The sequence below is a fragment of the Apteryx mantelli genome, chromosome 3 (genome assembly GCF_036417845.1).
Source record: "Apteryx mantelli isolate bAptMan1 chromosome 3, bAptMan1.hap1, whole genome shotgun sequence".
Taxonomy (NCBI): domain Eukaryota; kingdom Metazoa; phylum Chordata; class Aves; order Apterygiformes; family Apterygidae; genus Apteryx; species Apteryx mantelli.
This window is the reverse complement of record NC_089980.1, coordinates 134,619,487-134,644,730: the sequence shown is the minus strand read 5'-3', so window position 1 is coordinate 134,644,730 and position 25,244 is coordinate 134,619,487. Positions and strand designations below refer to the sequence as shown.

General features: G+C 42.7%; 1 protein-coding gene across 1 annotated transcript in view; it reads right to left on the bottom strand.

The window, feature by feature from the left end:
• The window catches only part of PKHD1 (PKHD1 ciliary IPT domain containing fibrocystin/polyductin), a 270,667-nt gene that overhangs the window by 205,341 nt on the left and 40,082 nt on the right, over positions 1 to 25,244 (bottom strand). Inside the window, exons 27-34 of the mRNA XM_067294855.1 lie at positions 23,831 to 23,961; positions 22,821 to 22,956; positions 18,710 to 18,908; positions 17,209 to 17,276; positions 12,956 to 14,569; positions 12,220 to 12,363; positions 4,626 to 4,839; positions 721 to 871 (exon numbers count right to left, since the gene is read on the bottom strand). Coding sequence (XP_067150956.1) covers positions 721 to 871; positions 4,626 to 4,839; positions 12,220 to 12,363; positions 12,956 to 14,569; positions 17,209 to 17,276; positions 18,710 to 18,908; positions 22,821 to 22,956; positions 23,831 to 23,961 — 2,657 coding nt within the window. The remainder of the gene's footprint in view (positions 1 to 720; positions 872 to 4,625; positions 4,840 to 12,219; positions 12,364 to 12,955; positions 14,570 to 17,208; positions 17,277 to 18,709; positions 18,909 to 22,820; positions 22,957 to 23,830; positions 23,962 to 25,244) is intronic.

The window sequence follows — 25,244 nt, the reverse complement described above, 5'->3', positions numbered from 1 at the left end:
AGAATGGTGACAAAGGAATATTTGACGTTCACCAAATATCTCCCCCTCCACCCCAAATTCCATGTTACAAGTGGCACAACCCAGTACTTCGGCTCAACACTCCAAAAACTCTGAAAGGCTGTTTTGGGTTGGCAATGAACATTTTTAGATATTGAGCCGTAATATGATATTAGTTAAGAGTCATAGCTTTTTTTTTTTTTCCTCCCCACAAAATAAACTTTGCTGATGTCTTTTTCCTTGTTATACCCACACATAGCCCTAGAGAGACTGTCCCATTTTATTTCAGACGCTGAAGAGGAGCAAAAAAAACAAATATAACCATAGCTGAACCAATGCTGAATGCTAAGTCTCTGCAGGAGAGCTGAAACTCTGTATCTCATGGCTAAGATATCTGATCAAGTGACACTGATAACAGAAAACAGCACTTTTGGAACAGAATTTGCATTTATATAAAAGGCAGAGTGTTAAAAAGACATACACCGACCAGAAAATAAGGTAAAGCTCATTTATATCTCATAAAATACATGATTAACTAGTTAACCATTAATTCAGCTGCACTGCGTTAGAACTGCTATTCAAAGTTGGAAAGCATTTAATATTATATATTGCTGCTGCTCAGCCTAAATTGTTTTTTTTTTTTTGCCCCCTTTAAATGTACACAATATTACAAATTTAATTTTAAGCTGTTTGAATCAGTCTGTAAAAAAGATTTGATTATACCTGAGTGTTCTGGCCCCAGTTTTTCCATATCTCAGTAATCTTGGCGGTAATTGGCTGATTAGCTCCCTCACACTCCATCTCTGCCTCAGTTTCCATGGTAATGTTACAGGAGCTATTATAGATGAGAACTTCATCTCTTTCCACTTTAGGGCTGAAACGAGAAGGGAGGTTAAATGGGGTGTCATCAATCTTAATGAAATGCAATTATTTTTACTCTTATTAATCATTGCAAGCCATTAGCTTGTGGCAACTCCTGGCCACCATTTGTCAAACTTTGCAAATTTCTGTAATTTTGTTTCCATTCTTTTATTGTTTATTTGTTTTTTCCCCCCTTTATCTGCACACACTCCCGATGAAAATACATGCAGTAAATATCTCTCAGTGATGCCTTTCTGCCTCCCCAAACTATTACAAATAGCAGCAAATGCTGTTCTAGGACCAAGCCAGGAAGATAAGTACAGACAACAGCTAGGGAATCAGCAGTGTTAGGATCAAAGATGGACTCCTACACGGAGTAGGGTTTCTTCGTGTCTCCCCCCTCCCCGTCTTACTCACACTTAGCAATGGGGAATGAATAACTTGCAGCTCCCTTAGGGCAAGTGGAGAAATTGGAAAAACCACACAACTGGCTAACTGGTCCCTAATTCCAACTGTGAAAAAATGAGCTCATTTAGGGGTTCCAATTCCTGCTACCCAGCTGATTGCAATGATGCTTTGTTGCTAGCATTGGAACATTAACTTAGCAAATTAATTAAACTTACTTAACAGCCCAGACTAAGCAGATTCGATATATGTGCCAGTTATACTAACAGACGTTTGCTCTAAAGTCTCCCCTTGCGCAGGGGGAAGAGGTAACGACAAGGTGGTGGGGAAGAGATATTTTTACAGGGTCTTGCTGCTGACCCAACTGCAGGATCCAAAGTCCCTCAAAATGAACGGAGAACTTCCCGATATACTCCAACAGGCTTTGGATCAGGCCAGGGTAATCCAGTGTCACTTCACTTCCATTCCTTCCCCTCCCATCCTTCCTTCTTCCTCTCCCCCCATTCACACCTTGTAGGAAGCAAAGAGGAGGTAAATTATAGAAACACAGGCACAATCCAGAATTTATTCCACTGTTCCAAATAGCTATGAAAGGACAGACTTCATAAGGGGATTTGCTCACCAAAGCAAGATCAGATATGTAGGACCAGGATTTTCAAAGGTCTTGAGGTTCCTGAAAATCCCATTTAACAGGATTTTTGGAGGTGCTTAAGTAAATTAGGTGCCTAAGTTCTACCAAGATCAACCCAATCAGAAACCCAACCCTCAGAGCCTTCTCAAGAGCATGATGATCAGGGCGATTGGACAAACCTGGAGTTTTCAAACTGTTCTGGATGTGACAGCTCACTGTACAAATAAAGAGCTGCCCTGAGAAAACATTTAGGGGATATTTGTTTTGTTGCCCTTTTCCAGTGCAATTGGAGGTTAACACGCTACAGCAAGCAGCCACATTAGCAACAACAAAAAGACCTTCTGCAAGTAGCTGAACCTTTTTAACAGTGAGTTTTTATTTATATATTTAAATGAACCTTTCCCTCTACTGTATCAATAATCAAAAGCCAGCCATAGGGAACTAAACCTGCTTTTGATAGCAACACTTTGAGAACTGCTCTTGTCCTGTACAATAATTCAATGGACTGGGCCGTCTTTCAAGACAGCATATTACTTTTTTTTTTTTGAATATTACAAGAAAATGCTGTATCCTTTAAATAGCCAACTGTTTTAAGGGAGATGTGGTTTGTCATTAGCTAGATACAGCACAAGGGCCCAATTTGCCAGGCCTTGAAGTCGATGGAGTGATCTCCCTCAGTGGTCATTCAGGTCTCTTTACAAAAAAATTAATACGTTTTGCTTGAAGGCAAAGGGCCAATTCTTCCCTGTCCTGTAGTAACTGCATCTGAAACCTGGATGCTGGAAAATTTAATTAATTGCAGTGTTTAAGGAAATGCAACAAGAGAAGGGCTGACTTGCAAAAGGGAATGCAGGACATATCCTGGTGCTAGTGATGTTAACGACAAGACTTGCATCTCTTCTAAGGAATATGCATTTGACACTAAGTGTTCATAAAGCGTAGGCTATAGCACAGGCTATATTAAGAGAAGCTTCATTCAAACCAATATAAAATTAGTAAGAAAGAACAGGAAAGATCTAATGTGTAGTAAAGCCAGGGAGGATTTTCAGATTTTAGTGTCATGGGACAATAGTTTCAACTCTTGAAGATTTACACAGAACTCAAATCCAAATCTGAACATTTTGCTTCAAATTCCACTAATATTTTGAAATAAAATGTTTTTCTGGACTGAAATTTGAAAAAAATATTTTAGAAAGCTCTTAAATGGGCCTTTTCGATGATTTCAAACTCCCTCTTACTCTTCTTTCCCTCGAATTTTTCAAACCAGGAGATTCACCTGAGATCAACCCATCTTCCCCCTCACCCCCTTTCAGGCAGGCCCAGTTTAGAAACAGATTCACCAGAAGAAACACCATTCCACTGGAAAACTCCTTAGCAGCCCAAATTTTAATTCCTAAATACTAGAGGACTATGAACACAACAGGGGAAAAAGTTAGTGACAGTAATAAAAAGGCTGGAGAAGCTGGCAGAATGTGAAAAAAAAGTAAGAAAGAAAAATTTGCCAAAAGGTAAAATGTACTCAATTTAGAAATATCGCCCCGCAACTGAAGGAATGGTAAACTGTGTCTCTGGGGGCATTTACAATTAAATTGGACAAAAAACACAATGAAGAGCAATAAGAAGGCAGACAACGAATGGACTGTGTGACTGGGTCTTTTTTTTTTTTTTTTTGTCTTTTTTTTTCCCCCTCTCCTCTGCATGTTCCACTCAAAGCGCCCAGGCGCAGACGTCCCTCCCCACTCATCCTGCGGACACCAGGCTGGAGCAGCTACGGTGGCAGAATTGGAGCAGCACAAACGAGAAAACAGAACTACTGAAATCAGTTTAATTTCAGGGGTTTGTTTATTTTTTCCTCTAAGTCTTCCCATTATTGTCTCCCCCAATAAAACCGTCCTCCCTGTCTTCTGGGATGCATGTTCTTTGCAACTACACTGAAGTACCTGGACTGTGCCAATATGCACCAGTCAAGAATGTGTTCACCATCTCATCGTGTGGTGATATCCCAATTTTCTATTTGTTTAAGAAGCAAATAAGTGTCTTTTGGAAAGTTTTGCTCATCTGTTTATTCCTTCATTCAAACCTCCCTCTTCTTCCAGAAAGTAAATGCTCCACAGGTATAAATCCCCACAGCTTTATTAAGGGCAATGGTACCAATTTGCACTGTCAGGCAGCTTGGCCTTGGGTTTGCAAAGCCTGTGCCTTGAGTAACTGCCTGAGCACCCTTGCTGAGTAAATATTGCACAGCCTGCTGGATTTTCTCTGTGACTTTCTACTCAAGAAATTGCTTGGAGAGAGGAAGGGAGAGGGAAAAAAAAAAAACAACCCACACTTCTGCTTTTCATAATGCCTAATCTTTTTCCCCATTGGCATCCACCAGATGTTGCTTTGGATCAGAAGATAAATATTAAAACCTAAGAAGGAACAAAGCAGGCTGTTTACGAGATGGATTTTCTGATGTCTCTCAAACACTTTAAAAAGATGGGAGGAAGGGGAGGAGGGGGGACACTAGAGATGCTTTGATAGACACAAGGAATGAATTTCACAACCCAGCGGAGCTCTCTAGCGGTCTCAAGGTCAAACTGCTCCACTAGCGTCAACCTAAGAACTAGAAATTTGCTCTGTCGTCAGTCCATCATCTGGCAGGGGCCAATCCTGCAAAAGGTGAAATACCTTCTGGGGGATATTGCCCACAGTTGGGCCCACGCACCTGCCAGAGAAAACCAGCACTAACCTGACAAAAAGTCCAGCAAAACGCTGCTGGGATGGGTCGATGTCCCCCTGGTGCCACTGAGGTCGGTGGTCGGCACACAGGTACAAGTAAAACACAGACTGTCTGTGGTGGTAGGAAGCCACCGTGACCTGGATATCACATCTGACGAAGGTGGCCCCAGCTTCTTGGCAGTCAACCGCAGAGTGCTTCAGGCCACAAAGAATGGCCAAAGATGCTGCAGAGACAGGAGGGGAAAAGTAATCCAGAGAAGCCTACACACCGCTGAAGTTAATCAGATTTTGGTTACTGACAGTTGTCACTGTGGATTCCCGATCTGCACATCCCAACCTTCCCTTGGGTACATCCTTCCTGAGGATGAGTAGGTCTCCATCCAACTTCTTCAGCCACTTTTGCTCTGTGTGTGCAAGCATATGCCTTCCCTGCATGACGACCATCCAGGTGGCCTTTGGGATCAAATAGTCCATTGTGGGAAGAGGTAACAGGCACAAGATCTTTCAGCAGGGAGCTCCGACCACTTCTAAGGTCCAGCACAGCTTTTTAAATCCATAAACAGGTTTAGTGAGAACATTGCCACATGGAGGGCTTCTTCTAGGGAGTGTGCGCGATCTGGGAGATCCTGCTTTGTACCTGAGTGTGACTATAGACTCGGTCAGAGTCTGACTCCATAGATGTGGTAGGAGGTGTGAACGGAGAGGATGCTCTGCTTTGAGGTGTATTTAAGGGACAAGCTGTGTGAACAGAAATTGGGTTTTCTTATTCTAAATCCAGACAAAAAGGCTAACAAAAAATTGTGAACTGTCTCTCTGAATTTCAGATAGGTTGAAATGCTTGGTTCTAATAATGTTAAAAAAAAAAAAAAAAAAGCTTTAAACATTAAACCATGCCAGAGATCAAGACTGCTTCACTAAAAAACCCTGAGCATGTAAACACTTCTGGGGAATTTTCATTAATGCTGGACTAATCAAACAGTTGTAATGAATTACTGAAAAGGTTTGTGGGCAGTGTTACAGCCTGCACTGTAGTACCTAAGAGTGTTCATCAAGTATCAGAAGAGCAATCAATAGGAGTTTTTTAAGAAAGGATTTTCTTTGTTTGTTTTTAAATTCCAGCTTACTCCAAAGGTTTCTGGTTTGCTGGGAAACTGTCATAATCAATGAATATCTTAGTGCCTAAGCATTTCTGAAAATGCATTTTGAAATGGTAAAAATATGAAATTGCAATGTTACCTATGTTAAAATATTTAGGGTCTTTGGCTAGAAATGATTTTTTCATTTTTTAAACATTTATAGGGTGTTTTTGAAATGTTTATATCTAATGTTTACAGTATTTTTCAAATAGTAAAACCTATCATTTCATCTGCTTTAAACTGCAGAGTGAAAGTTCACAATTTTTCAATAATGCTTTTGTCTGGATTTAGAATAAGAAAAAATTACCCACATCTTCACACTTCTTGTGATATGTTAAATCTCTTTCCTTCCCAAATCCAGTCATGATTGGCTTGTTCAGCATCTATTCAAACACAGCAAAACGCAATCCCTGCCTTAAAGATCTCACAGTCTACACACGAGAGAGACAGAAATGATGGACAGAAAAACCTACAGAATGATGGAACCATGCCTATATTTTTCTTTTATTGTCCAGAAATGGTGTCTAGAGCAACCAGAGATGTCCTATAGTTAAGTCTTGTATTTTCCTGCAGGCCAGGCTTCCATTCCCTATGACATTTCAATGGCACTAGATAACTGTGTTTTGGGAAATGAATACCAACCAAAATACTACAAATAACTTGCCTTTTTGCAACATTTTTACCTGTACCAGAACCAATTATAGGATTTTCTCCAAAGGAGGTGGGATGTATGCTTTTTTTAGCCATTGGATATAGGACTGAGAACTTGTCAAAACTAGCAAAGATGACAAACACCAAAGCAGTTAGGGCCCCGGCCTTTCCTTCCTCTGCAAGTCCACAAATTTACCATGGGCAGAAGAGGAATTTGTTCCCCTTCTGTAAAAGGGTGTAATAGCTCCTTCTGCCTTACTAGAGACATGAAAGGCTTTAACATGCTCAGATGTGATAACGAAGACCGTACAACTGCTTTTGATGAATAAGCAACTAGCACAATATTAAAGGAAGATTGCATTCACATTCCACAGTTTAAGAAAAACAACAGGTAGGTGAACTAATCAAAAGAGGTATTGGATATTTCTTTTGCAGTCTTGAATACAACCTGGCAGAGTTTTCCTGGGTCCCTACAAGAAAAGCAGCTGAACCCAGTTTTGGGATGAATGACCCACAGAATTGACCCAAATATTTTCCTTACTACCCTGCTGCTGTCAAAGAACTTGCCTAGTTAAGGTAGGTCACCAGAAGATAATTCCTGTACAGCGCTCAGAGCTCAGCAGAAGAACAGTCTGTCACCCTTTGAATACCCTGGAAATGTTATTTGGAAATTGGGCATTTCTGAAGTGCTCCAGTGCCCTCATCTCGGCACTACCATGCCTGCAGAAATACAAGGCCTTGTGTTTTGCCAACTGCTGAAATAATTAACTTAAACCAGGCAAATGAAGGTATTCATTTTTTTTTAAGCCTGAACTAAAGGACATGGTTGCAAAGGGTTCTGAAGAGATCAGACTAAAGTGCAAGAAACCCCAGAATCAGACCTAAAACCACTTTCTCCCTCTCTGGCTATAGGAGAGAGGGACCTCATTTCCACTCACTATAGCTCCTGTCCATCTGATGGAGATACCACTCCTTGGGGAGTCTCCAAATCTCATCCCTTCCTTGGGGATCTCTGGGGCTCTGTTCTTCCCTTGCTCCCAGAGGATTTCTTAATCCTTTCCTCAGTGAAGTTCTGACCTTTCATCCCCCTCCCTCCAACCATTAAATTCTAATATCCCTGGGGCATGTAAAGGTGTCATTATCTCCTGCCACAACTGTGAAAAATATCAGCCAAAAAATAATAATAATAATAAAAAAACCAGCTCCTTTATGTACTTTATATTCCCCATAATCACAGAACCTGCTAATCATACTTGATACAATCCCATCAGTGATATTAGTGCATTCAGCCCGTTACAGCTTTTCTTTTGAGATCAGACACAGTGGCAGGCAAATCCCTGTGTACTGATAATGCGTTAGGGACTGGCTGCCCCCAGCCCTGTTTTTGAGGGATACTACAGCTTAAGTCAGGATACTGGGATGTTCAGCACAAGGGCTTTGTTCCGGTCACTGTTTAGCAGCAACGGTCGGACATGTGATGAGACTAAAACATACAGGAGGTCCAAGGGCAGCTGCCGATTTACTGAACAACTGCCCAAGGTGCAAAGTCGCGCTTCCCCAGTTACCCACCACTCGCTGAACAGCTGCAAAGCATAGCATTAGCATGTGCTTAGCAGAGAAGACAAAGGTTAGAAGAAAGGAGAGGGAGAGAAAAAATAAAAGAGAGAGAGACTTGTTAAGGTCATCAAGTCCAACCTCTGCCTATGAAGAATTGCTCCCTACGAGACATTCATTATGCACAGCTGAGTTTTAAAAGTCCCAAGAGGTGATTTTGCAAGCATCTATTCCACTGCCTGATAGATCTCACTGTCAGAATGCTCCTGCTTTGTAATCAATATATATTTTTTTTCCTCTCTATTTCAATTCTGGATTTGAAGGACAGAAAAGACCATTTGGATCTTTAGGTTTGGTCTCCACAATAAACATTAGAGGTCCTAGCTGCTATTCAGATCCCAACAGACACAGCACATCCTCTTCAGGTCTTCTCTACTCCCTCATACAAATGGTCCCATTTCCCTGGATATAATCCCTCTTGGTCCTAACTCACTGCATCTTCTTGGTGTATTTGCACCTCTACATCCAAAGCACGTTCCTCCCTCTCCTGCTACCCTATATAAAATGCTCTGCCAAGCTTCCTTTTAAATCAACCTCATTTCATTTTTATCTCTTAATCTAAATTCTTTTCCGTAAACATTCACTTTTACCAATGTAATCTGGATAACGGCAGGTCCAGAATTGGCTTACAAAGATCTCAAGTGCTGTAACTCCAAAACCCTAAAACTAGGGCTGATAAAGGTGGCCAGATCACACTGAGCTTTTTCACTGATGGATCTTTCCATCGGTTCACTTCCTTTTAAAGGCATCTTTCTTGCCCTAACCCCAGTGTCAAACATATAATCTTAGGTACTGGTTTACTGCAAAATATATATACAGTACTTACCCTAATACTGCCCAACAGGAATTTTCAGCTATTTTCTCACCAGCCTAAAGCCTTCTGCTAGTCTTCCCATCTTTCATGGGAGCACAATTCAATCCCACAGACATTAGCTGTGTGTTCTTTAAATTTAACCTGAGCTGAACACAATCCACAGCTGTATTTGCACTAATCAACAGCACTGCAACAAGAGTAACAAAGAACGAACAAGAGAGGGGTTGAGCTCTGGGGATCAAGCCAGTTATTTCTGTACCAAGCTTTTAAGACTTGTAGATTGGGGGGTTTTGTTTGTTTTTTCCTTGAAAGGAGTCTGGTTTTGTTAATTTTGCCATCATTTTTTAAGCTTTAAGGATGAAACTCAAGCTGAAACTCTGTTTTGATTTAATTTTTCTGCAGGTTGGAAAAGACAACAATTTTTTAACAGAAATGTCTGGGTTTGTGTTCCTTTTTCTAGTGCTCTGGGTTGAGCACAGTTCAGTATTTAGTGTGCCCAGGTCTTTCCTGTCAGTGATCAAACCAAAACCTTGCTGCAGCCCCACTCAACACCCATTCCTAAAGGCAACCCCACGAGGCAGACTTGTTGCTGGATCCTGCTGAGACCTGTGGTTCTTAGAAAATACTGCCATTAAATACGAAGTTGTCCCATTCCCTATGTACAAAGCCTTGTCCCACAGACTGGATCCCATGAACAAGCTAGATGGACCAACTGGGGATTCCCATGCAAATATCTCTAATCTTAACAAGCCAGACACATGACCTAGTGCCAAAATCCCAGGGCAGTGAGCTGCCACCTGACCTCCGAAAGTGCTGGAGGAGAGGCGTTTCCGCTTCACGGTGTGATACAACAGAAGAAACGCAGCTTGAACATGTTTCGTGACGCAGGCCGTGAGCAACACCAGGAAATGTCAAACAGCATCCAACCTGCCCGCACCAGCTTCTGCACTGAACGACCCCATGGACCTGTCTCTCTGGTCTCCTTCACAGCTCATGTCCCTGCATCCCCCAAGCATCCTCCAAGACACTTAAGGACCTCTCCCAAGAGAAAGTGCTGGCAAAAGAAAGGTCTGAGCACTAGACATGGGAGTCAGAAGTGGCAAACTTCCCTGGACAAACAGCCACAGGTAAGCTGCAAGGTGGGACTGGAGTAACAGCATTTAAGAAGTCCATTCATCTCCTAAATATTGGGAATGCGTAATCCCTTAAATATTTGTGTTGTGGAAATACCCACACAGGCTGGAAAGCAGGTTGTTCTTTACACAAATTCACAACACCACTTACATAGATGTGTGTCACACATACAAATATGCTAAACACGCTTATCTCAGGAGTACAAATAGCATGGCAAAGGCTTTTAAAGCAGCCCGTGGGGAATTTTTGTAAAACACAAAAACAACATTGTCCTGTAAATACATCATTGACTGACAAAAGAGAAATGCTTTTGTGACTGGACTGGCGAGTTTTGCAAAGTTCCCTACACGCAAATTTGCACTCTGTGAAGTCCGTGGAGGGAGGGAGAGAGGTCGTCTTGTAACTGGACCTGTAGTACTCAAAGCAATAGTGTGTGCCCCCCCCTTTGGTTAGCAAGGTAACGCACCCCGGGCAAAGATGCAACCAGCGAGCAGGAGCGATCAGCATTCGCCTGCTGACATCTAGTGTCAGTAACGAGCACTGTGGCCCTGCCTGCAAAACGGTTTTCCCCAGGCTCCCTTCGCCGCCTACCACTCGGTGAATTTTGAACACAGTTACTAACGTTTTCACAGTTTGGATCAATTTGATTACATTTTATCCCCTTATTCTTTCTGCAATAACCAGCCTGCTCTAGTTTATGTTCTGTGGGTGTTTTTTTTTTTTTTTTCCTTTTCTTTTGTAGCATTCCAGGACTATGTCTTTTTTGTTCTTTAAAAAAACAATAATAATAAAAAGTCAGTTCTCTGGACTGTGCCCAGATCCTTTTTAAAAAAAATAAAATTTGGCCCTTACAGACTCTCAAGTGTTTCCTTTCTGAACACTTGAGATTTGGGAGCCTTCTCCCCATTTTTCTTTATATTCTTCATGGATAAGGAAGGGAACTGTTCAAAATGACAAAAGCAAATTTAGAATTTTAGAATAAATCTGGTCAGAAGGGACCCCTGAGGTCTGTAGTCCAAACCCTTGCTTAAAGCAATGCTAAATATGATGTTGGATTGTTTTCTCAGCAGCTTATCTAGTCAACTTTTGAATGTTTCCAAGGATGGAGATCCCACACCTCTTTGGGCAAAAATCCTGGCAATTTACCATGATAGACACTCTGACAAACTCCTTCCTTCCAGGCCCATGAAGGAGAAGAGGCCACAGATCTTTGGTCACCTGGATGTCCACAGAACTGTAAGGATTTCTGTAGCTCTCAGGATGCTTTCTTAGCTTCAGAGCTAGGCAGGGACTAAAGCATTATGTTACCAAGTATTGCAATGCCACAGCACCACAGCAGGCACCAAGGCTCTGAATATAGCATTCGGGGAATGGTATATTTCTCAGGGTGAGGTTTAAGAGTCTTAAATCCTACCTTTTGCAGATTTTAGGTGCCTAATTCCGTACTGCCAGTATGGGAGGGACAAAATGTGTGTCATATGTCTGTGTCACACAACAATTTACAGCAAACGCCCTGCTTCAAAATCAGAGCACGGTTATTTCTCTCTCTGAGAGAGCTGGAGAGCATGGCAGTGCTTTCTGCCATGCTGCCTCTCACCAGTTGAAGAAGATGCTCTGGCTGTGGAATGTCCCCATCTCATCTCAGGGAATCCAGCTCCGTATTTCTACCTTCCCAAAGGTATGAACTAGCCACACTGTATCACTCATTCACCCTATCAGTCATTCACCCTCTCCTCCAAGCCCCCTTGGCCACTGAAGCTGCCCCACACAAAATGCATAGGGCCACAGAATAAGGACATTTAAGGGAGCTCAACTCACTAGACCAGAAATGATGGCAGAGAGAAACCTGGCTTCCCAACCCCAGCCCCACAACCCTCAGGCACATTTTAATGTAAGACAGTTTCCCTGAGGAACCAAGGTGCCACAAGGAACTGCTATTGCTGTGCAAATCTCTTATACATCCACAAAGCATGTGTGGCAGCTCCAGCCACAGGTGCATGGCGGATCTAGTCCAAAGCTCACGGTCGCTGATGCAAAAACTCCCCATAACAGCAATGGACTTCAGACTGAGCTCAAGAACCCCAGGTCAATGCCATGTTGGCTTCTCTCCCTTCCCCACTGAGTTTTAGGACCACTAGTGCTGCCTTTGCTCCATTGCCCTGGGATGGGATACAATGGGGCCCCTCATATTTGGCTCAAGATAAGTTTTTAGGGAACATTTTTAACACAATGTCAGGTTTTGTGTCTTAACCGACCGTGTAAGCGTGGGACAAGGCAGCTCAGGTCAGTCGTTGTCATGTTGCCCAGAATTTCACACGGGGTGCCACAGATGGTGACCGAAGTCTGCCCCGGGGAAAAACCAGTTCCACGCAGGTGAACTGATCCTCCATTCAAGCCACCTTGGAAAAAAAAAAAAAAGCAGAAAAGGGGATTGAAGACATAGCCCAATGGCTAGCTACCAACAGGAATGGCCCAGTTAGAGCTGAGGAACATATTCACTTGGATATCACAGGTGGGTCTACATGGCTAGCTACACCCATCATATATTCAGTCTCTGTGTGAACTCCAGCAGCAGTTCAAGGTTTGCTAGCTCATACAGTACGAGCACACCACAGTCTTCCTTCTTTTGTATCCAACCAGCTTTAAGAAGCGACCACCCAAATATCTGAACACACTTCACAATCATTACCTAAATTTCAGCCAAAGGACCTCCCCCATGAGGTGACAGGAATTCGAGTGATCTATTGTCTGCATATTTAAAAAAAAGAGAGAGACAGAACTGATGGATAAGTCACAAACAGCTAGCTACATAATCCCAGCAAAGATTTCCTCACGCAATCCTGTATACAAGAGACTTACCTCAGTATCTCTAATAACATGGGGAATTTTTTAACTCATAATTTTTGCTTTCACATGAGCTACCCACAGCTGTGGCAGCCTACCATATTGCTGAACACTGTGGAGGAGCTGCAACAGCCCTTCATGACTTACCCCAGTTGCGATGCACAGATGTCACTGACAGCTGAGAGGTGAACATCAAGTTCGAGGAAGCCCAGCCCCTGAGGACATCCAGGCCCAACACGTGGTACTCGCCAGCAGGGAGTGGAGGAGCTGAGCACTGCAAAGTAGACTGAGTGATGGTGATACCACTACAAGCAAAGTCCCCAACAAATATGCGGATGCTGTCCGTCCCTATGACCTGTGATACAGTCATCGTTAAAAGGAGGCCAGCTGGCACGAGTGAAAGGAAAGCTGGGGTGAACTCCTCACTGTAAGTTATTCTTCCAAGATAATAGACAATGCCATCTACTCTTAGCCTCAAAGCACTAGTCCCATTGCCAGGAGGCACCATGCACTGGATAGCTGTACTGGTGATGTTGAGAATGAGACAAGGATGATGGTCAATGAGAACAGAAGTCATGTTCTTTCCTTTCAGTGCTGAGCCTGCTAAGGTGAGCAGGCCTCCACCATTAGTACTGAAGTTTTGGGGGTAAAACTGGTGCACCTGAGGCACGACAGTGAAAACCGCAGTTGCCCTTCTGAAGCATGCTTGCCCATATCTCCCATGGGACACGGAAATGTTGTGCTTCCCCGGGGCAATGCAGTCTATTTGGCACTTGATGCTGGTTTCATTCCAGAAAGTTACCTTGCAGACAGCTTGATTGTTCACATGTACCACAGGGCTGTCACTTAGCCATGCCAGTCTCTGTCCTTTGATCATCATATAGGTGAATGTCCCATTAGTTTCCCAGGTCACCAAATCTACAAGGGGGGTCCACTGCTCATGCAGGTGGAGTGTACAGTCTCCAAGGCAGACACTACTGATCCCATTGACAGTCACTGTGACATTAAGAGCCCAGGATGCCTCAGTCAACCTCTCGTAAGTTAAAGGATGGACTCCAGGAAGAAGAAAACACCTAATGGCATTATTATCAGAGTTCTGGATCTCACAGGAATAGTTACCCTCCAGGCTCACCTGTACCAAGTTCCTCCTGGATTTTAAAGCAGTGCCAGATATAATGAGTACCATTCCACCACAAATTGATCCTTGTGTTGGGAATATGGAGGTTACCCGTGGAGTTACTGTAAGGGAATGAAGCCTTGCTGCCACGTGAGCATATCCTAGCTGCCTCTGGATGACCCTGATGGGATAAGTCCCAGGTTCCAGGCTGTTCAGTGGTAAGGAGCACTGGGAAAGCATTGCAGAATTGTTGCCATGTTGAAACTCAAGCTCACATTCACTGTTCCCAAGTTTAGCCACAGATCCAGTGATGTTTATCCCCTGGATGTTCAAGAGCAGGCTGCTGTCTGTAACCTCCGTTTCAACAGTAGTGATCAGAGGAGTCAAAGTCCTTTGATAAGCAAAGACAGTGGTCTTCTTTGAAAAAGGAACATGTTGAAGTGACCTACTGCTGATGAGCACATTTACCCCAACAGAGACGTCTTGTGAATCTTCATTAGACAAATTAGCAGCTGGTGGGGTCAGGCACCAAATGGTCTCTTCTGCCAAGTGGGTAATCATACAGGTTTGCCTATTCATTGAAACAGAAACCAGGGCAGGGTTTTGGCTAAATCCCACCCCAGAGATTGTCAGCAGTGTTCCACCTAGGAGTAAAACAAATAAACGAAGCAGAAGGACGTTATGCAGGAAAGGAATTAATGACTGTCTGAGAAAAATCGCAAACCGTGACAAGCTGATAAGCATGGCAGACACTCTTATCCAGTCTAAACAGAAGAAATTAAGCCTCTTTTTTTGGAACAAAATGGCTGCAGACACAGTAATGGAGATATCTGGGGAGATGGTAGAAAAAGCCATCTCCTAGTGTCTGTTCCTGCTGCATACAGAGAAGCAGGATTCAGTGCTGTTATTTTCAAATTGAAAAGCCAATATCACAGACCTTCTTTCAATCTTGAATTCTGCCTGGACACCAAGGCAGAAATATTTGTGTGGCAACCAGCTCAGCATAACCTCCAACACAGTGAGTTGTTCTGAGGTTGCCAGCAGCACCATCAGATTTACCATGTGCCCATGGTCACTTGACTGTGAGAAGGAGTTCACCGACTAGAGAAACTGATATTGTTGAATGATCCCAGCTTTAAGTCCTCTCCTACCGACAGGCTCAGTCTGCACCATTTAAAAAGGGGGCAGAAGAAAAGGGAAGAGAACAGCAGGTCCCACACCACTGTCAAAGGCAAATCTCACCACGGTTTCCATGCATGGGCTGAAAGAAGGCAGGCTGTCTGCTTTCCCCTAGGATTGCCTGGATTTTTTTCTTCCCTGGACATCTACTTATGACCATGGCAGAAGACAGCAAATGGGTAAACAGACTCTTGAACGGCACTGGTAGGGTCATTCATATGGAAGAGGAATTAAGAGTTAGACACAAAGTTATGACCTCTGTCTGGGGCTGTGCTTCTGCCTTATGTTGAAAGCTGTGAGAGTATTGTAGAGAAGTATGATCATACACTGCTCCAGTCTCATAATCTCCCTAAGGTATCCTATTTGGAGCACTCCAGGAGACAGGCTACCTTTGGTCTTATCTAGAGCAGTTGTTCTAGGATGTTCCCTGGTGGAGTCCACCTCCCCACTTTGACAGGGGAAGAAGCCTTGGGACACTATGCTACCAGCCTGGGCACCAAGAGTAGATGCTAATTAGCTGGGATAAGCATGAATCCCAACATCTGGATTTACATGACTGTGCAAGGCAACAGTATCCCTTTCACCTATGGTTTTGAGAACAGCAGCAGCATTGAAGGAGTGGAAGCCCAGGTTTTTGGAAGTGTTAACGATAAAGATGTAAACCCTTTAACATTCCCAACCTAATTCCAAGTGTCCAAGCTCAAGCTGCCTCACTTAAAACCACCTAAAGCATCCCTCCATCTTCCTTTAGTTTGCAGCACAGACAGTCCCAGCGCACTGCCTTACTTCAGGCCTCTGTATCCACTAAGCTAACAAACTCTAGAAAGGTTTTGTCAATCTTCTGATCAGCTCTTTACATCTGCTGGAAGCCCATGACCTTCTTTTTCCTATGATCTAGCTGTAAAGTAAGTTGTTTTATAGCCAGATTCATTTTCAGTGAGCTCAAGTCCCTAATTCATATGGCCATGCAAGTGTCAGAGGCTATGAAAGACAAGGGATAAGGGGTGGGAGAAGGACTGCTGCTTTTTTGCACCCATGAGAATCTAAGTCAGCTTAAGCCATTCATAAAACTACAGCCAATGAATTAATCAGTTCTTATTTAACCTTCAATTGAACCCTAAAAATAAAGAACCATATAGCTTTTTTTTTTTTTAACATAGCTTATTCTTCAAAACTGATAGCCTTTGCTCTCTAAGCTCTAAGTTCTCATCTTTCAAGGCTTGGGCACTTTACAAACTATAGAACTGATCATGTATCACAAAGCCTCTGAATTTTTGCCTCTTTAAATGTGTCATGAGCCTGGGAGAGGAATCTGTGGAGGACCTGAGGTTACAGCACAAGAATTGCTCTTCTCTATGTAAGTGTTTCAAAGGATCCATGTAAAATTCACTAAATGAATTCAACTCTCCCCCACTCCTAGCCAAATGTTACTCTGCAAAAGACAAAATAAAGGAACCCCCCCATCTGTATTTTATTTTATTTTTTAAAATTTTTTTATTGAGGTTAAACTTTTGTTTTTAATTCAGTGATGTTTTACTTGAACACAGTTGAATGGTTTTAAATGTTTAAAAAACTTGGAAAGGGATTAATAAATATTTCAGTTTGAATTCAAATTAATATGGAGAAAGGTTTTTGTCTTTTCAAGTTAACAAAAAATAAAAGCTCCCTTTTGGATCACCTGAAATGAGTGTTTGCTTCAAACCATGACCATACCTTACCATCTACCTAACTTTGATGCAGAAAGCCTTGAAAGATGGAGGCATAATGACTGAAAGATACAGCACAGATGAGTCAGGTGTGGGTGAGCTTTGTTTCCCCAGTGGGAACATGCAAGGATAGAGGAGCAAGCACTTGGAGAAATCGTATCCAAAGCCCAGGGGCCCCTGAGCCAGACAACAAGATTGAGGGTTGCTCACTGCAATCCCACATCTCCAAGCTGCTGCTGCCTGCCAGTGGGAGTCTGCATAATAAAGGATCACAGATTTTAAAACACACTTGTTTAAACCAATGTGAAACAGGATGCCCTCTCCAGTCCTGCAGGGAAGCCATATCCTTGATCCCTTTAACCTCCGTAAGTGGCTGCAGATGTACTGGTACTATTTACCCAGTAAAGAGCCACAACATGGCTCAATGCTGAAGATCTCGGAGACGTACTGGATTAACGGCTTAATCCTGCAAAACACAAGCAACATAAGAGGGTGGGTTTTTTTTCTTCTTTTTTCTCTCATGCTGCATGCAATTCCTACAACCCCCTCAAGGTTGGAAGGCCAGATGCCCACCTGGCACACCTACTTCGTTCCCCTCGTAATACAGCAATGACAAGAACTCATGCCTCAATCTCTTTCCCTGTGGTTTGAGCCACATCTCCTAGGAGCACCACTGTCTTATCAAGTGGCAGTCTGTGGGCCAAATCCAGTCCATCAGGCACAACTGAAAAGCCTATTGAAAGAAGCCAAAATGAGGGGGTTTCTACCAAACAGACACTACAGCCATGTCTATAGATAGGAGACGCGAAAGATATCCTTCCCCCCTTTCTTCCTCTCATGGGAAATAAGCAGACAGTGGGCATAAATGCATCAAGAAGAAACTTAGGCATAACCTGCCAAGGCCACTCAGTCAGGGGTGTAGCTCTGCTTCTGTCTCACCCACATCCATATTTCCCCCTCATTAACATCCCCTCAAAAAACAAACAAACAAAACAAAACCCTAAACAGACACAGCAGAAAAAAAAAAAAAAAAAAAAGAGTCTCCTGATCTTGCAAGTCAGTCCACCAGAGATGTCTTCTGGGCTGGCCCATCTCCCTCCACTCACTACCCCAGGAGACAAAGCGTCAGTGCTGCTAACAGACTGCAACGTCAGATGGGATGAATTCGTATGCATCATCCCACCGACCACAGGCTTTCTCCTCCTGACATTCATTAATGCAACAAGCTGTTTAGGGCTGTTTGTGAGCAACACAAGCAGCTCCCTTCTCCCTAATGTCATTGTTTCAGGAGCATTCCTAGCAACTGCCATTGATGAGAGCTGTGTGGCTGAGGAGTAAAATTGTCTTGCTTATGAATGAACTGCTGTGTCCCACTTTGAGGTGGGTTTTCTCCTACATTTTTATTCTTTTGTATTACATTTATCTAGGCATGAACTTGAAGTGTCACCTTAAAAAGATGGAAATAGTATGATTTAAAAATTCTCAAAACAAAGCATTTTTTTATTTTTCAAACTATCCTTTGTTTTTTTCCATGAAAAGTGTTTCGTTTCTTCTTTTGTTTTCCTACAGCAGGCTTTATTTGCATTTGACCTGAATTTGTGAATAGTTTTGATTGCCTGAATATGCATTTTTCATCAAATCAACTATTTTTTAAAATGTTTCTCTCCTGCCTCCTACTGATCCAAGGGGAGTTAATTGACTAGCATTAGCAGTTTGCTGACTTAGGTTCCACAGATCAATAAATGCCTTAATAATTATTCATAATTTTATACCATACTGCATATTTCCTTGTTAGGTACAGCATTTGTGAAAACTTTATCTTTCTTTTCAGATTAACCCTAAAATAGCAAATAGGACAGACAATGAAATTCTTATATTAAGGGAAATACATTCACACACCTATTTGAAGTAGCAACAACAACACCATTGATGATGACAGAAACGTTGTACCATCCCGGAGCCAAGGCTGGAAGTGTCACATTAACACCGTGGTCCATCTGTGCCTGAATTTGTGCCCACAAATGCCCAGTTTGGACCTTGATATCTGACCCTCGGTAGCTGGCAAATGAGGATATTCCAATCTGAAGTTCCTGACCCCCTGCAGAGAGAAGAATGGATGGAGCAATTTCAGCGTTTCCAGCAACAGTTAATTTAATGCATATGAACATTTCCTGAGGAAGACCATGGAGTCCCATCATCCCAGAACTAGTCCAGTCATATCCATCAGCCAAAAACAAAAGCCAGAAGACCACAACAGTTTTGTGCTCTATTTGCCCCTTGGCCTCCCTGATAAGGTGGACAACCACCTTTTTAAATTTTATTTATTTTATTTTTTTAAGAGATGTTAGCACTAGGAACTTGATTATGACCATCTAAAGCCACTCACAGCCTACTGATAGATGCTCAGGATTGAACTGACACCCCCCTAACTGTAAATGTCTAGCCCATACATATCTACAGCTGATTAGAGCTGAATCCAGTTTTTTCTAAAGCCCATAAAAGTTGAAGCTGAGGAGTTCTGGATTTTTTCTTAAATCCCTGACAATGATGCAGACCAGACCTTCCAGCACTGTCCAAATGTGCAGGTATCTAAACTTAACAGGAACCTCCACAGCTGGTATGAAAATTTCCTGGGGTATCTAAAGTCAGATGACCATACATGCTTCAAAGCACCTTGTTGTCATGAAGCAGGCATCTATCTCCCATTTAAGCTCTGTAGTGAGCAGAGTGATATTCAGATGATAAAGACTATTTTCCCCGTATTTGTGCATCCTGGAGTAATAGAAAAGGACACAGGCAGCGGGGAACGGAATTCCGTAACCTAAATTCCTCCTGAAATAGCTTTAAAAAATTAGGGTGGCATGCATCAGCCCAAAAACAGACATTTTCACTGAGATGGTTGTATCTGTAGTCAATGAAGAGAAACTGAGCCTTTATGGCATGAATTATCTTATCATAAGGAAGACATCCAAAGGAGGTCAGGCAGATCTGACCATAGAACTGCCAATTACCCTTCACTGACTATACCAGACATCTAAGCTACTAACACAGATAGAGATGCGCTCAGGAGGTGAACCTCATCCCTCGGTCCCTTCTGAAGGGTGTGAGTTCAATTGCACAGACACAGGAATGCACAGGGCCGGAAGGAGCTCTTCAAGTTCAGTTACCTATTGTGATAGACAACTATGCTGCATAAATCCCTATTCCAAACCAATCAAGAAAAAGATATAACATCCCTTTAACAACCTCATGAGCCAGCCAGCCTGAAATACTAGTCTACCCACAGAGTTGCTGCAGAACAGCTGGTGAAGATCAGCTGTCCCAAAACAGTTCCATTTTTGCCCATTCCTGCTCTTCACTGAGCTCATTCCACTTCAAAAGTGGACAAAGCCAAATGTGGTACTGCTATCCCAGCCACTCAGGGAGCTAATCAGGAGCAGTTAGCCTGCTTAACACTCTCACTTTGTCTTAACTCATAAAAGTACGTTCCGATTAACTGGCCCTTACTAGAGATTCAGATCTGACTAGCAGCTTTGTCTACCTTGACTTTAATGCAGCCTCTGTAGCAGGCATGGCACCAGTTAGCATTCAGCACCTCAGCCTCAGCTTTAGAGGGAAGCGTCTCCCTTACAAGAAGCAGGAGAGGCTGTGCAAAGCTCCTCTCGTCTACCAGCTCCTCTAAGCAGATCTTGAAGCCAGTACTTTCCAATTCTGCATGCACAAGGAGTCAAATAAAGTTTGAAAGTTTGAAAGCCTAGGAAGTTGAATATATTAATAACATGAACTCTTTGGACTCTTGGTCAATTGTCAGCTTAATCCTAGATGCCTGGGAGGCATTGGTGTAATTTATTTATTCTTTTTATTATATAGGAGGAAAATTATATTAAAAGCCGAAGCCACGGAGGTTCTGAATAGAAGATTGAACTCAGCCCCACCACCATTCATGAGATGCTATAACATTAAGGAATTCCATGCACCTGGGCTGCCCACGGCTAGAAAAATCTCCCCTTGGTGCTATCGTATCTGAATAATATTCAGATGATAAAGGACGTTTTCTCTTATTTATGCATTCTGGAGTAATAGAAAATGACAAGGGCATCAGGGAATGGAATAGAAACATGGAGTGTGCAGCAAGAAGTGTGTCTCGTCACAGGCACAATCACCTTACCCCTCGCATCACCACTAAGGCAAACTGCTGAGCTGGGGAGAGCTTTATTAAGGTGTGCACTGGAGAGGTTGGAAGAAAAGAGAGGGGAAAAAACAAACTGATGAGTCTTTCCTTGAATGAATGTGGGTGGGGTGGGGAGGAGAGCAGGAATATTTCTGTCTCCCTCCCAGCTTATGCCTCTATTTGTCTTTTCAAATCATTTTCCCTAGAGGACTGAGAGGAGACTAAAACAGGTGAAGTCAGTTTGGGTTGTTCAACCTCAAAGAGGTTGAGAGTACCAAAGCCAAATCTAGCCTTCCTTAAAGTAGAGTTGAGACCACAGGCTCACCTCAGACAGGCCAAAGGAAGAGGACTACACCCAAACTGTAACCCATTTGCCCTAGATTATTGAAAATCACCTTGAGGAGGAAACATGCAGAAAAGATAGCAATTTATACATCACAGTATCCCACATTCTCAGCCCTGCCAAGACAAGAAACCTATTGTCCCTTCAGCTGCTAACTCAACATGAGGGAGAGACTTCCCACGCGGGAGACCTTACAATCTACAAAAGGTGTAGCAGAAATAAGGGAACCACTCTGATCACTTCATAGGCCAGCAGCAAAGCTAGGAATAGAGGCTTCACTTCCTAATTCAGAAAGGCAAAGAGGGCAAAAAGATCTCAGTTTTGCAGCTGGGACATTGGGTCCAAGATCATTTCAGTCATCTCTAAAGGTGGTAGCTGAGCTGGTGATGGTTTGTGTCCTAAGAGAAGGAAGGCATTTAGATTCAGTAAACAACAGCTTGGTCCTGTTGCTATCATTTTAAATTCCCACCCTGGATATACTGCTTGGAAACTAGTAAAGCAGCAGGCTATGGAATGAACTGGGAGCAAAGGGGTCTAAAAAAAAAAAAATGAGAGAAAATAGAGCAGGGAGAAGTGAAAGTCGTTAAATAATCTGTATTCATTGGACAAGATTTCAATGGCAATGGCCCTATGCTTTTGGGTTTTTCCCCCCCCCCTTCCTTAAAAGAAACTTCCTGCTACTAGGAACCTCAGGTCTGGTCGCCTTCCAGAAACATAGTAAACTTTCTTCCTAAAGTATTTCTCTTTAAGTTGACACCATTCATCATTACTGGCTTCTGCTCCCGATGCTCAGCCAAAACGCTGCGAAAAAAAAAGGAAAGGAAACGAGGGAGGAATAAAAAAAGCTTTCAAAAAAGAGGACTGCCAAGCACTCTATGAGGTCTAATTGGGATGTTGCCACCACAAAGTCTGTGAAGTCTGTGCTCATATTCTAAAGTTATGGATCACAAGGTCAAACCAAAAGAAACAGTTTTGCTTGGAAATGGGAACTAGAAAGGCAAGTGCTGCCTCCTTTCTGCTTTCAGCAGCCCAAAACACACTTAATGAATTCTGGTTTTGGCCCACCCTTTAGGATCCTGGGGAAGTACAATCGCAGAAGTTCATTTCTCTTTTCACTGCTTAACATGCCAACAAAAATGGGTGTGATAGAGGAATCTTCAGAGCAGAGAGCAGAGTTAGAGAAACAGGAGTCATGACGGAGAAGCAGCATCCCAACCTTGACGTCCTAACTTTGGACATCTCTCCACACAGCACTGGGGCCAGCACCTCGTTATCTCATAAATGCTAGAGAAAAAAACAACATAAAGCAAACAGGGCTGACAAGGACCAACAGGGAACAGGGAGGCTACAGGTTAAAAAAACCCTCTCTATAGCATCACCAGACCCCATAGACCTTAAGTTCTTCTGCCCCACTATTCTCAGCAGTAAGAACAGCACTTATACAGATGATGTCCAACCACATCCATTTGCATTTAAGGAGCCTGTAGCCTCTTCACCTGCTATGCCACTTCTGTTTCTGCTCAGTGATATGACCACAGGGTTTAAGGAAGGATCATACTGGAATAAGTTGTAGACTGTTGTTGACAAGTGCCTAGACATTAGTGTCACAGGGACAACAGCATCTTCTCTTCCCTGGAAACAGAAATGAAGAAAATGTCAGGGATAAGAGTGCACCAATAAAAATTAATTCATTCCCTGTATGCACATGTCTCCATGCTTAATATGTCAGGCAATTAAAAGCCCTAATATCCTACCTGGAGGATTTTTTATTTGTTTAATTAGAGAAAAAAGATGGAGAAGTACATGGCACTGACCGATTTGTGCATACAAACACTGTACTCAAACGAGTATAGATATGCTGTATTTTAAGGAACATCTATGAAGAGTTATAAACCTTAAAACATTCACAAACTATGCAGATTCTCATTTGCTATTTCCCTATTAATAAATTAAATAGCAATAGGGAACCGGCATAAACAGTTGTCTCTACTCTTAAACTATCAGCATGATCCTGGGTATAATTTTGACCTCAGTCAACTAACACTGCTAGCAATTCCCAGGCATGGTTCAAGAGTTTGCATGAGACACAGATAATTCCCAGTAGAAAAACTGGATGTAAACAGGAGGGTTTGGAGCTGAAGAGGGTTCAGTAATATGAGTAAGAATAATTCTACCAGGTATGTACTGGTAGACACCGAGCCAAAAGCGCAGAGAAGCAATTTTTTTCCTGGAGTTAAAGGCCCAAGTTTGGTTTATTTGAGGCTCAACTAATCATCATGCAATCCCATTCTTGCAGTTAAACTAGGTTTCATAAATCAATCCATTGTTAATTAAGCTGGTCTAAATTGTAGGTGGAGCCCAGGCGAAACCGGGCAGCCCAGATTTGGCTGATGGACCATTATATGTCCTTCCCTGCCCCTAACGGAGCTCAGGCTAGCACAACATATAAAGGTCTGTAGGCTTTCATCATATAGCTGACTGTACCCCAAAATATGTGGTTTCTTACCCGAGAGGGAACTTTACATTCAATTCTTGTTGAATTTCTGGCATTCTCGGAAATTGGGCAAGGCTGAGATCCGAACAGCACCAGGTTTATCCCTTCCAGACCGGTCCCTCTGAGAGCCACTTTCAGTCCTCCTGCAAAACCAGTTATTCCTTTACTCTCAAGATGTGGAAAGATATTTTAATATGCAAAGCATCCTTTATTAATGGGTGATTACAAAAGGGAGTACTGTCTACTGGTTAAAACACAAGCATGCTAAGATGACATTAGTTTATTAACATCGATAATGATCTGTTTCCACTTTGCTGTGGCCCAGCTTCCTCTGTTTCACTGGAGATATTTTCTATTAGTTGAATTCTTGTCCATCACACAAGAGGACAATGTTTGTTTTTTAGCTTATTTTTTAATGACGTACTTATTTAAGATGACAAGGTCTGATCTGTGATCTCATCCTTAGAAAGTTCCCCAGCCAGCAAATAAAATAAGGAAAGAAGCAGCGCTAAGAATGGAAAATGAGCTTATCACAGCAGGTGCTTTCACAGTTCAAATAGCTGCCATGCACCCTGCTGTCAAAAAGCCCTGTAGCACGTGTCCGGGAAGCTTAGGTTAGAAAGGGGACTTGGCAGGGCTGGAGACTTTGCAGAGCTGTGAGGAAGAAAGTCACAGAGGGCTGGACTCTGTGAAGCGATGAGCAACCCCAGCTCTCATTTGTGTCAGCCAGAGCCAAGTATCTGCGATCACATTCAGGATCATAGCCAACACAAGTCAGACCGACCATGCGTTTGGTCTTTCTGCAGCACACAATTCCTGTCCAAATAGCCCAGATGCCCTCTCAGCCTTTTCAAATTCAGTGGCATTTCAAAGAGAAATAGTGAAGAGAAAAGAAATGGGCGTTAACAGCAGTTCTAAGCTGGACTTTGCTCGTTGATGTGGTTCAGAGACAAATTGATAGGCATTCAGAAAAAAAAATCCTCCCTTAAAACCTATAGTGCTCTGCTCTACTTGGAAGGCCAAGGCATCAGCACCACAGTGCTGCCAGGCTTTAGGACTGTGATTGGACAGACAGGCTGTTCAGGCAGGGATTTTATTACTGCAGTGTGCATGTGCTATCACAGTTGAATTACAACATAGCTGAGCTTTTTCATGCTTTTCACATGTAGAATTTAAAACACTTTAAAAGCAGAGGTGCTGCTCTTGGGGTAAAATGTCCAGAATTTGGTTTCAGGAAGGTGGGACTCGGTTTCTACAATCCCATTGCAACTCCTGAGGGATTCACTTAAATATAAGACAAGGAAGCATAAGGATGGCCATTCACAGTGTTCATCCCCTGGGGAACATTCAGAGTTGGGTTTAAACCGTTACATCTAAATCTATTAAAACATGCAATTACTGCAATATGCATGGGTTCAAGGACAGC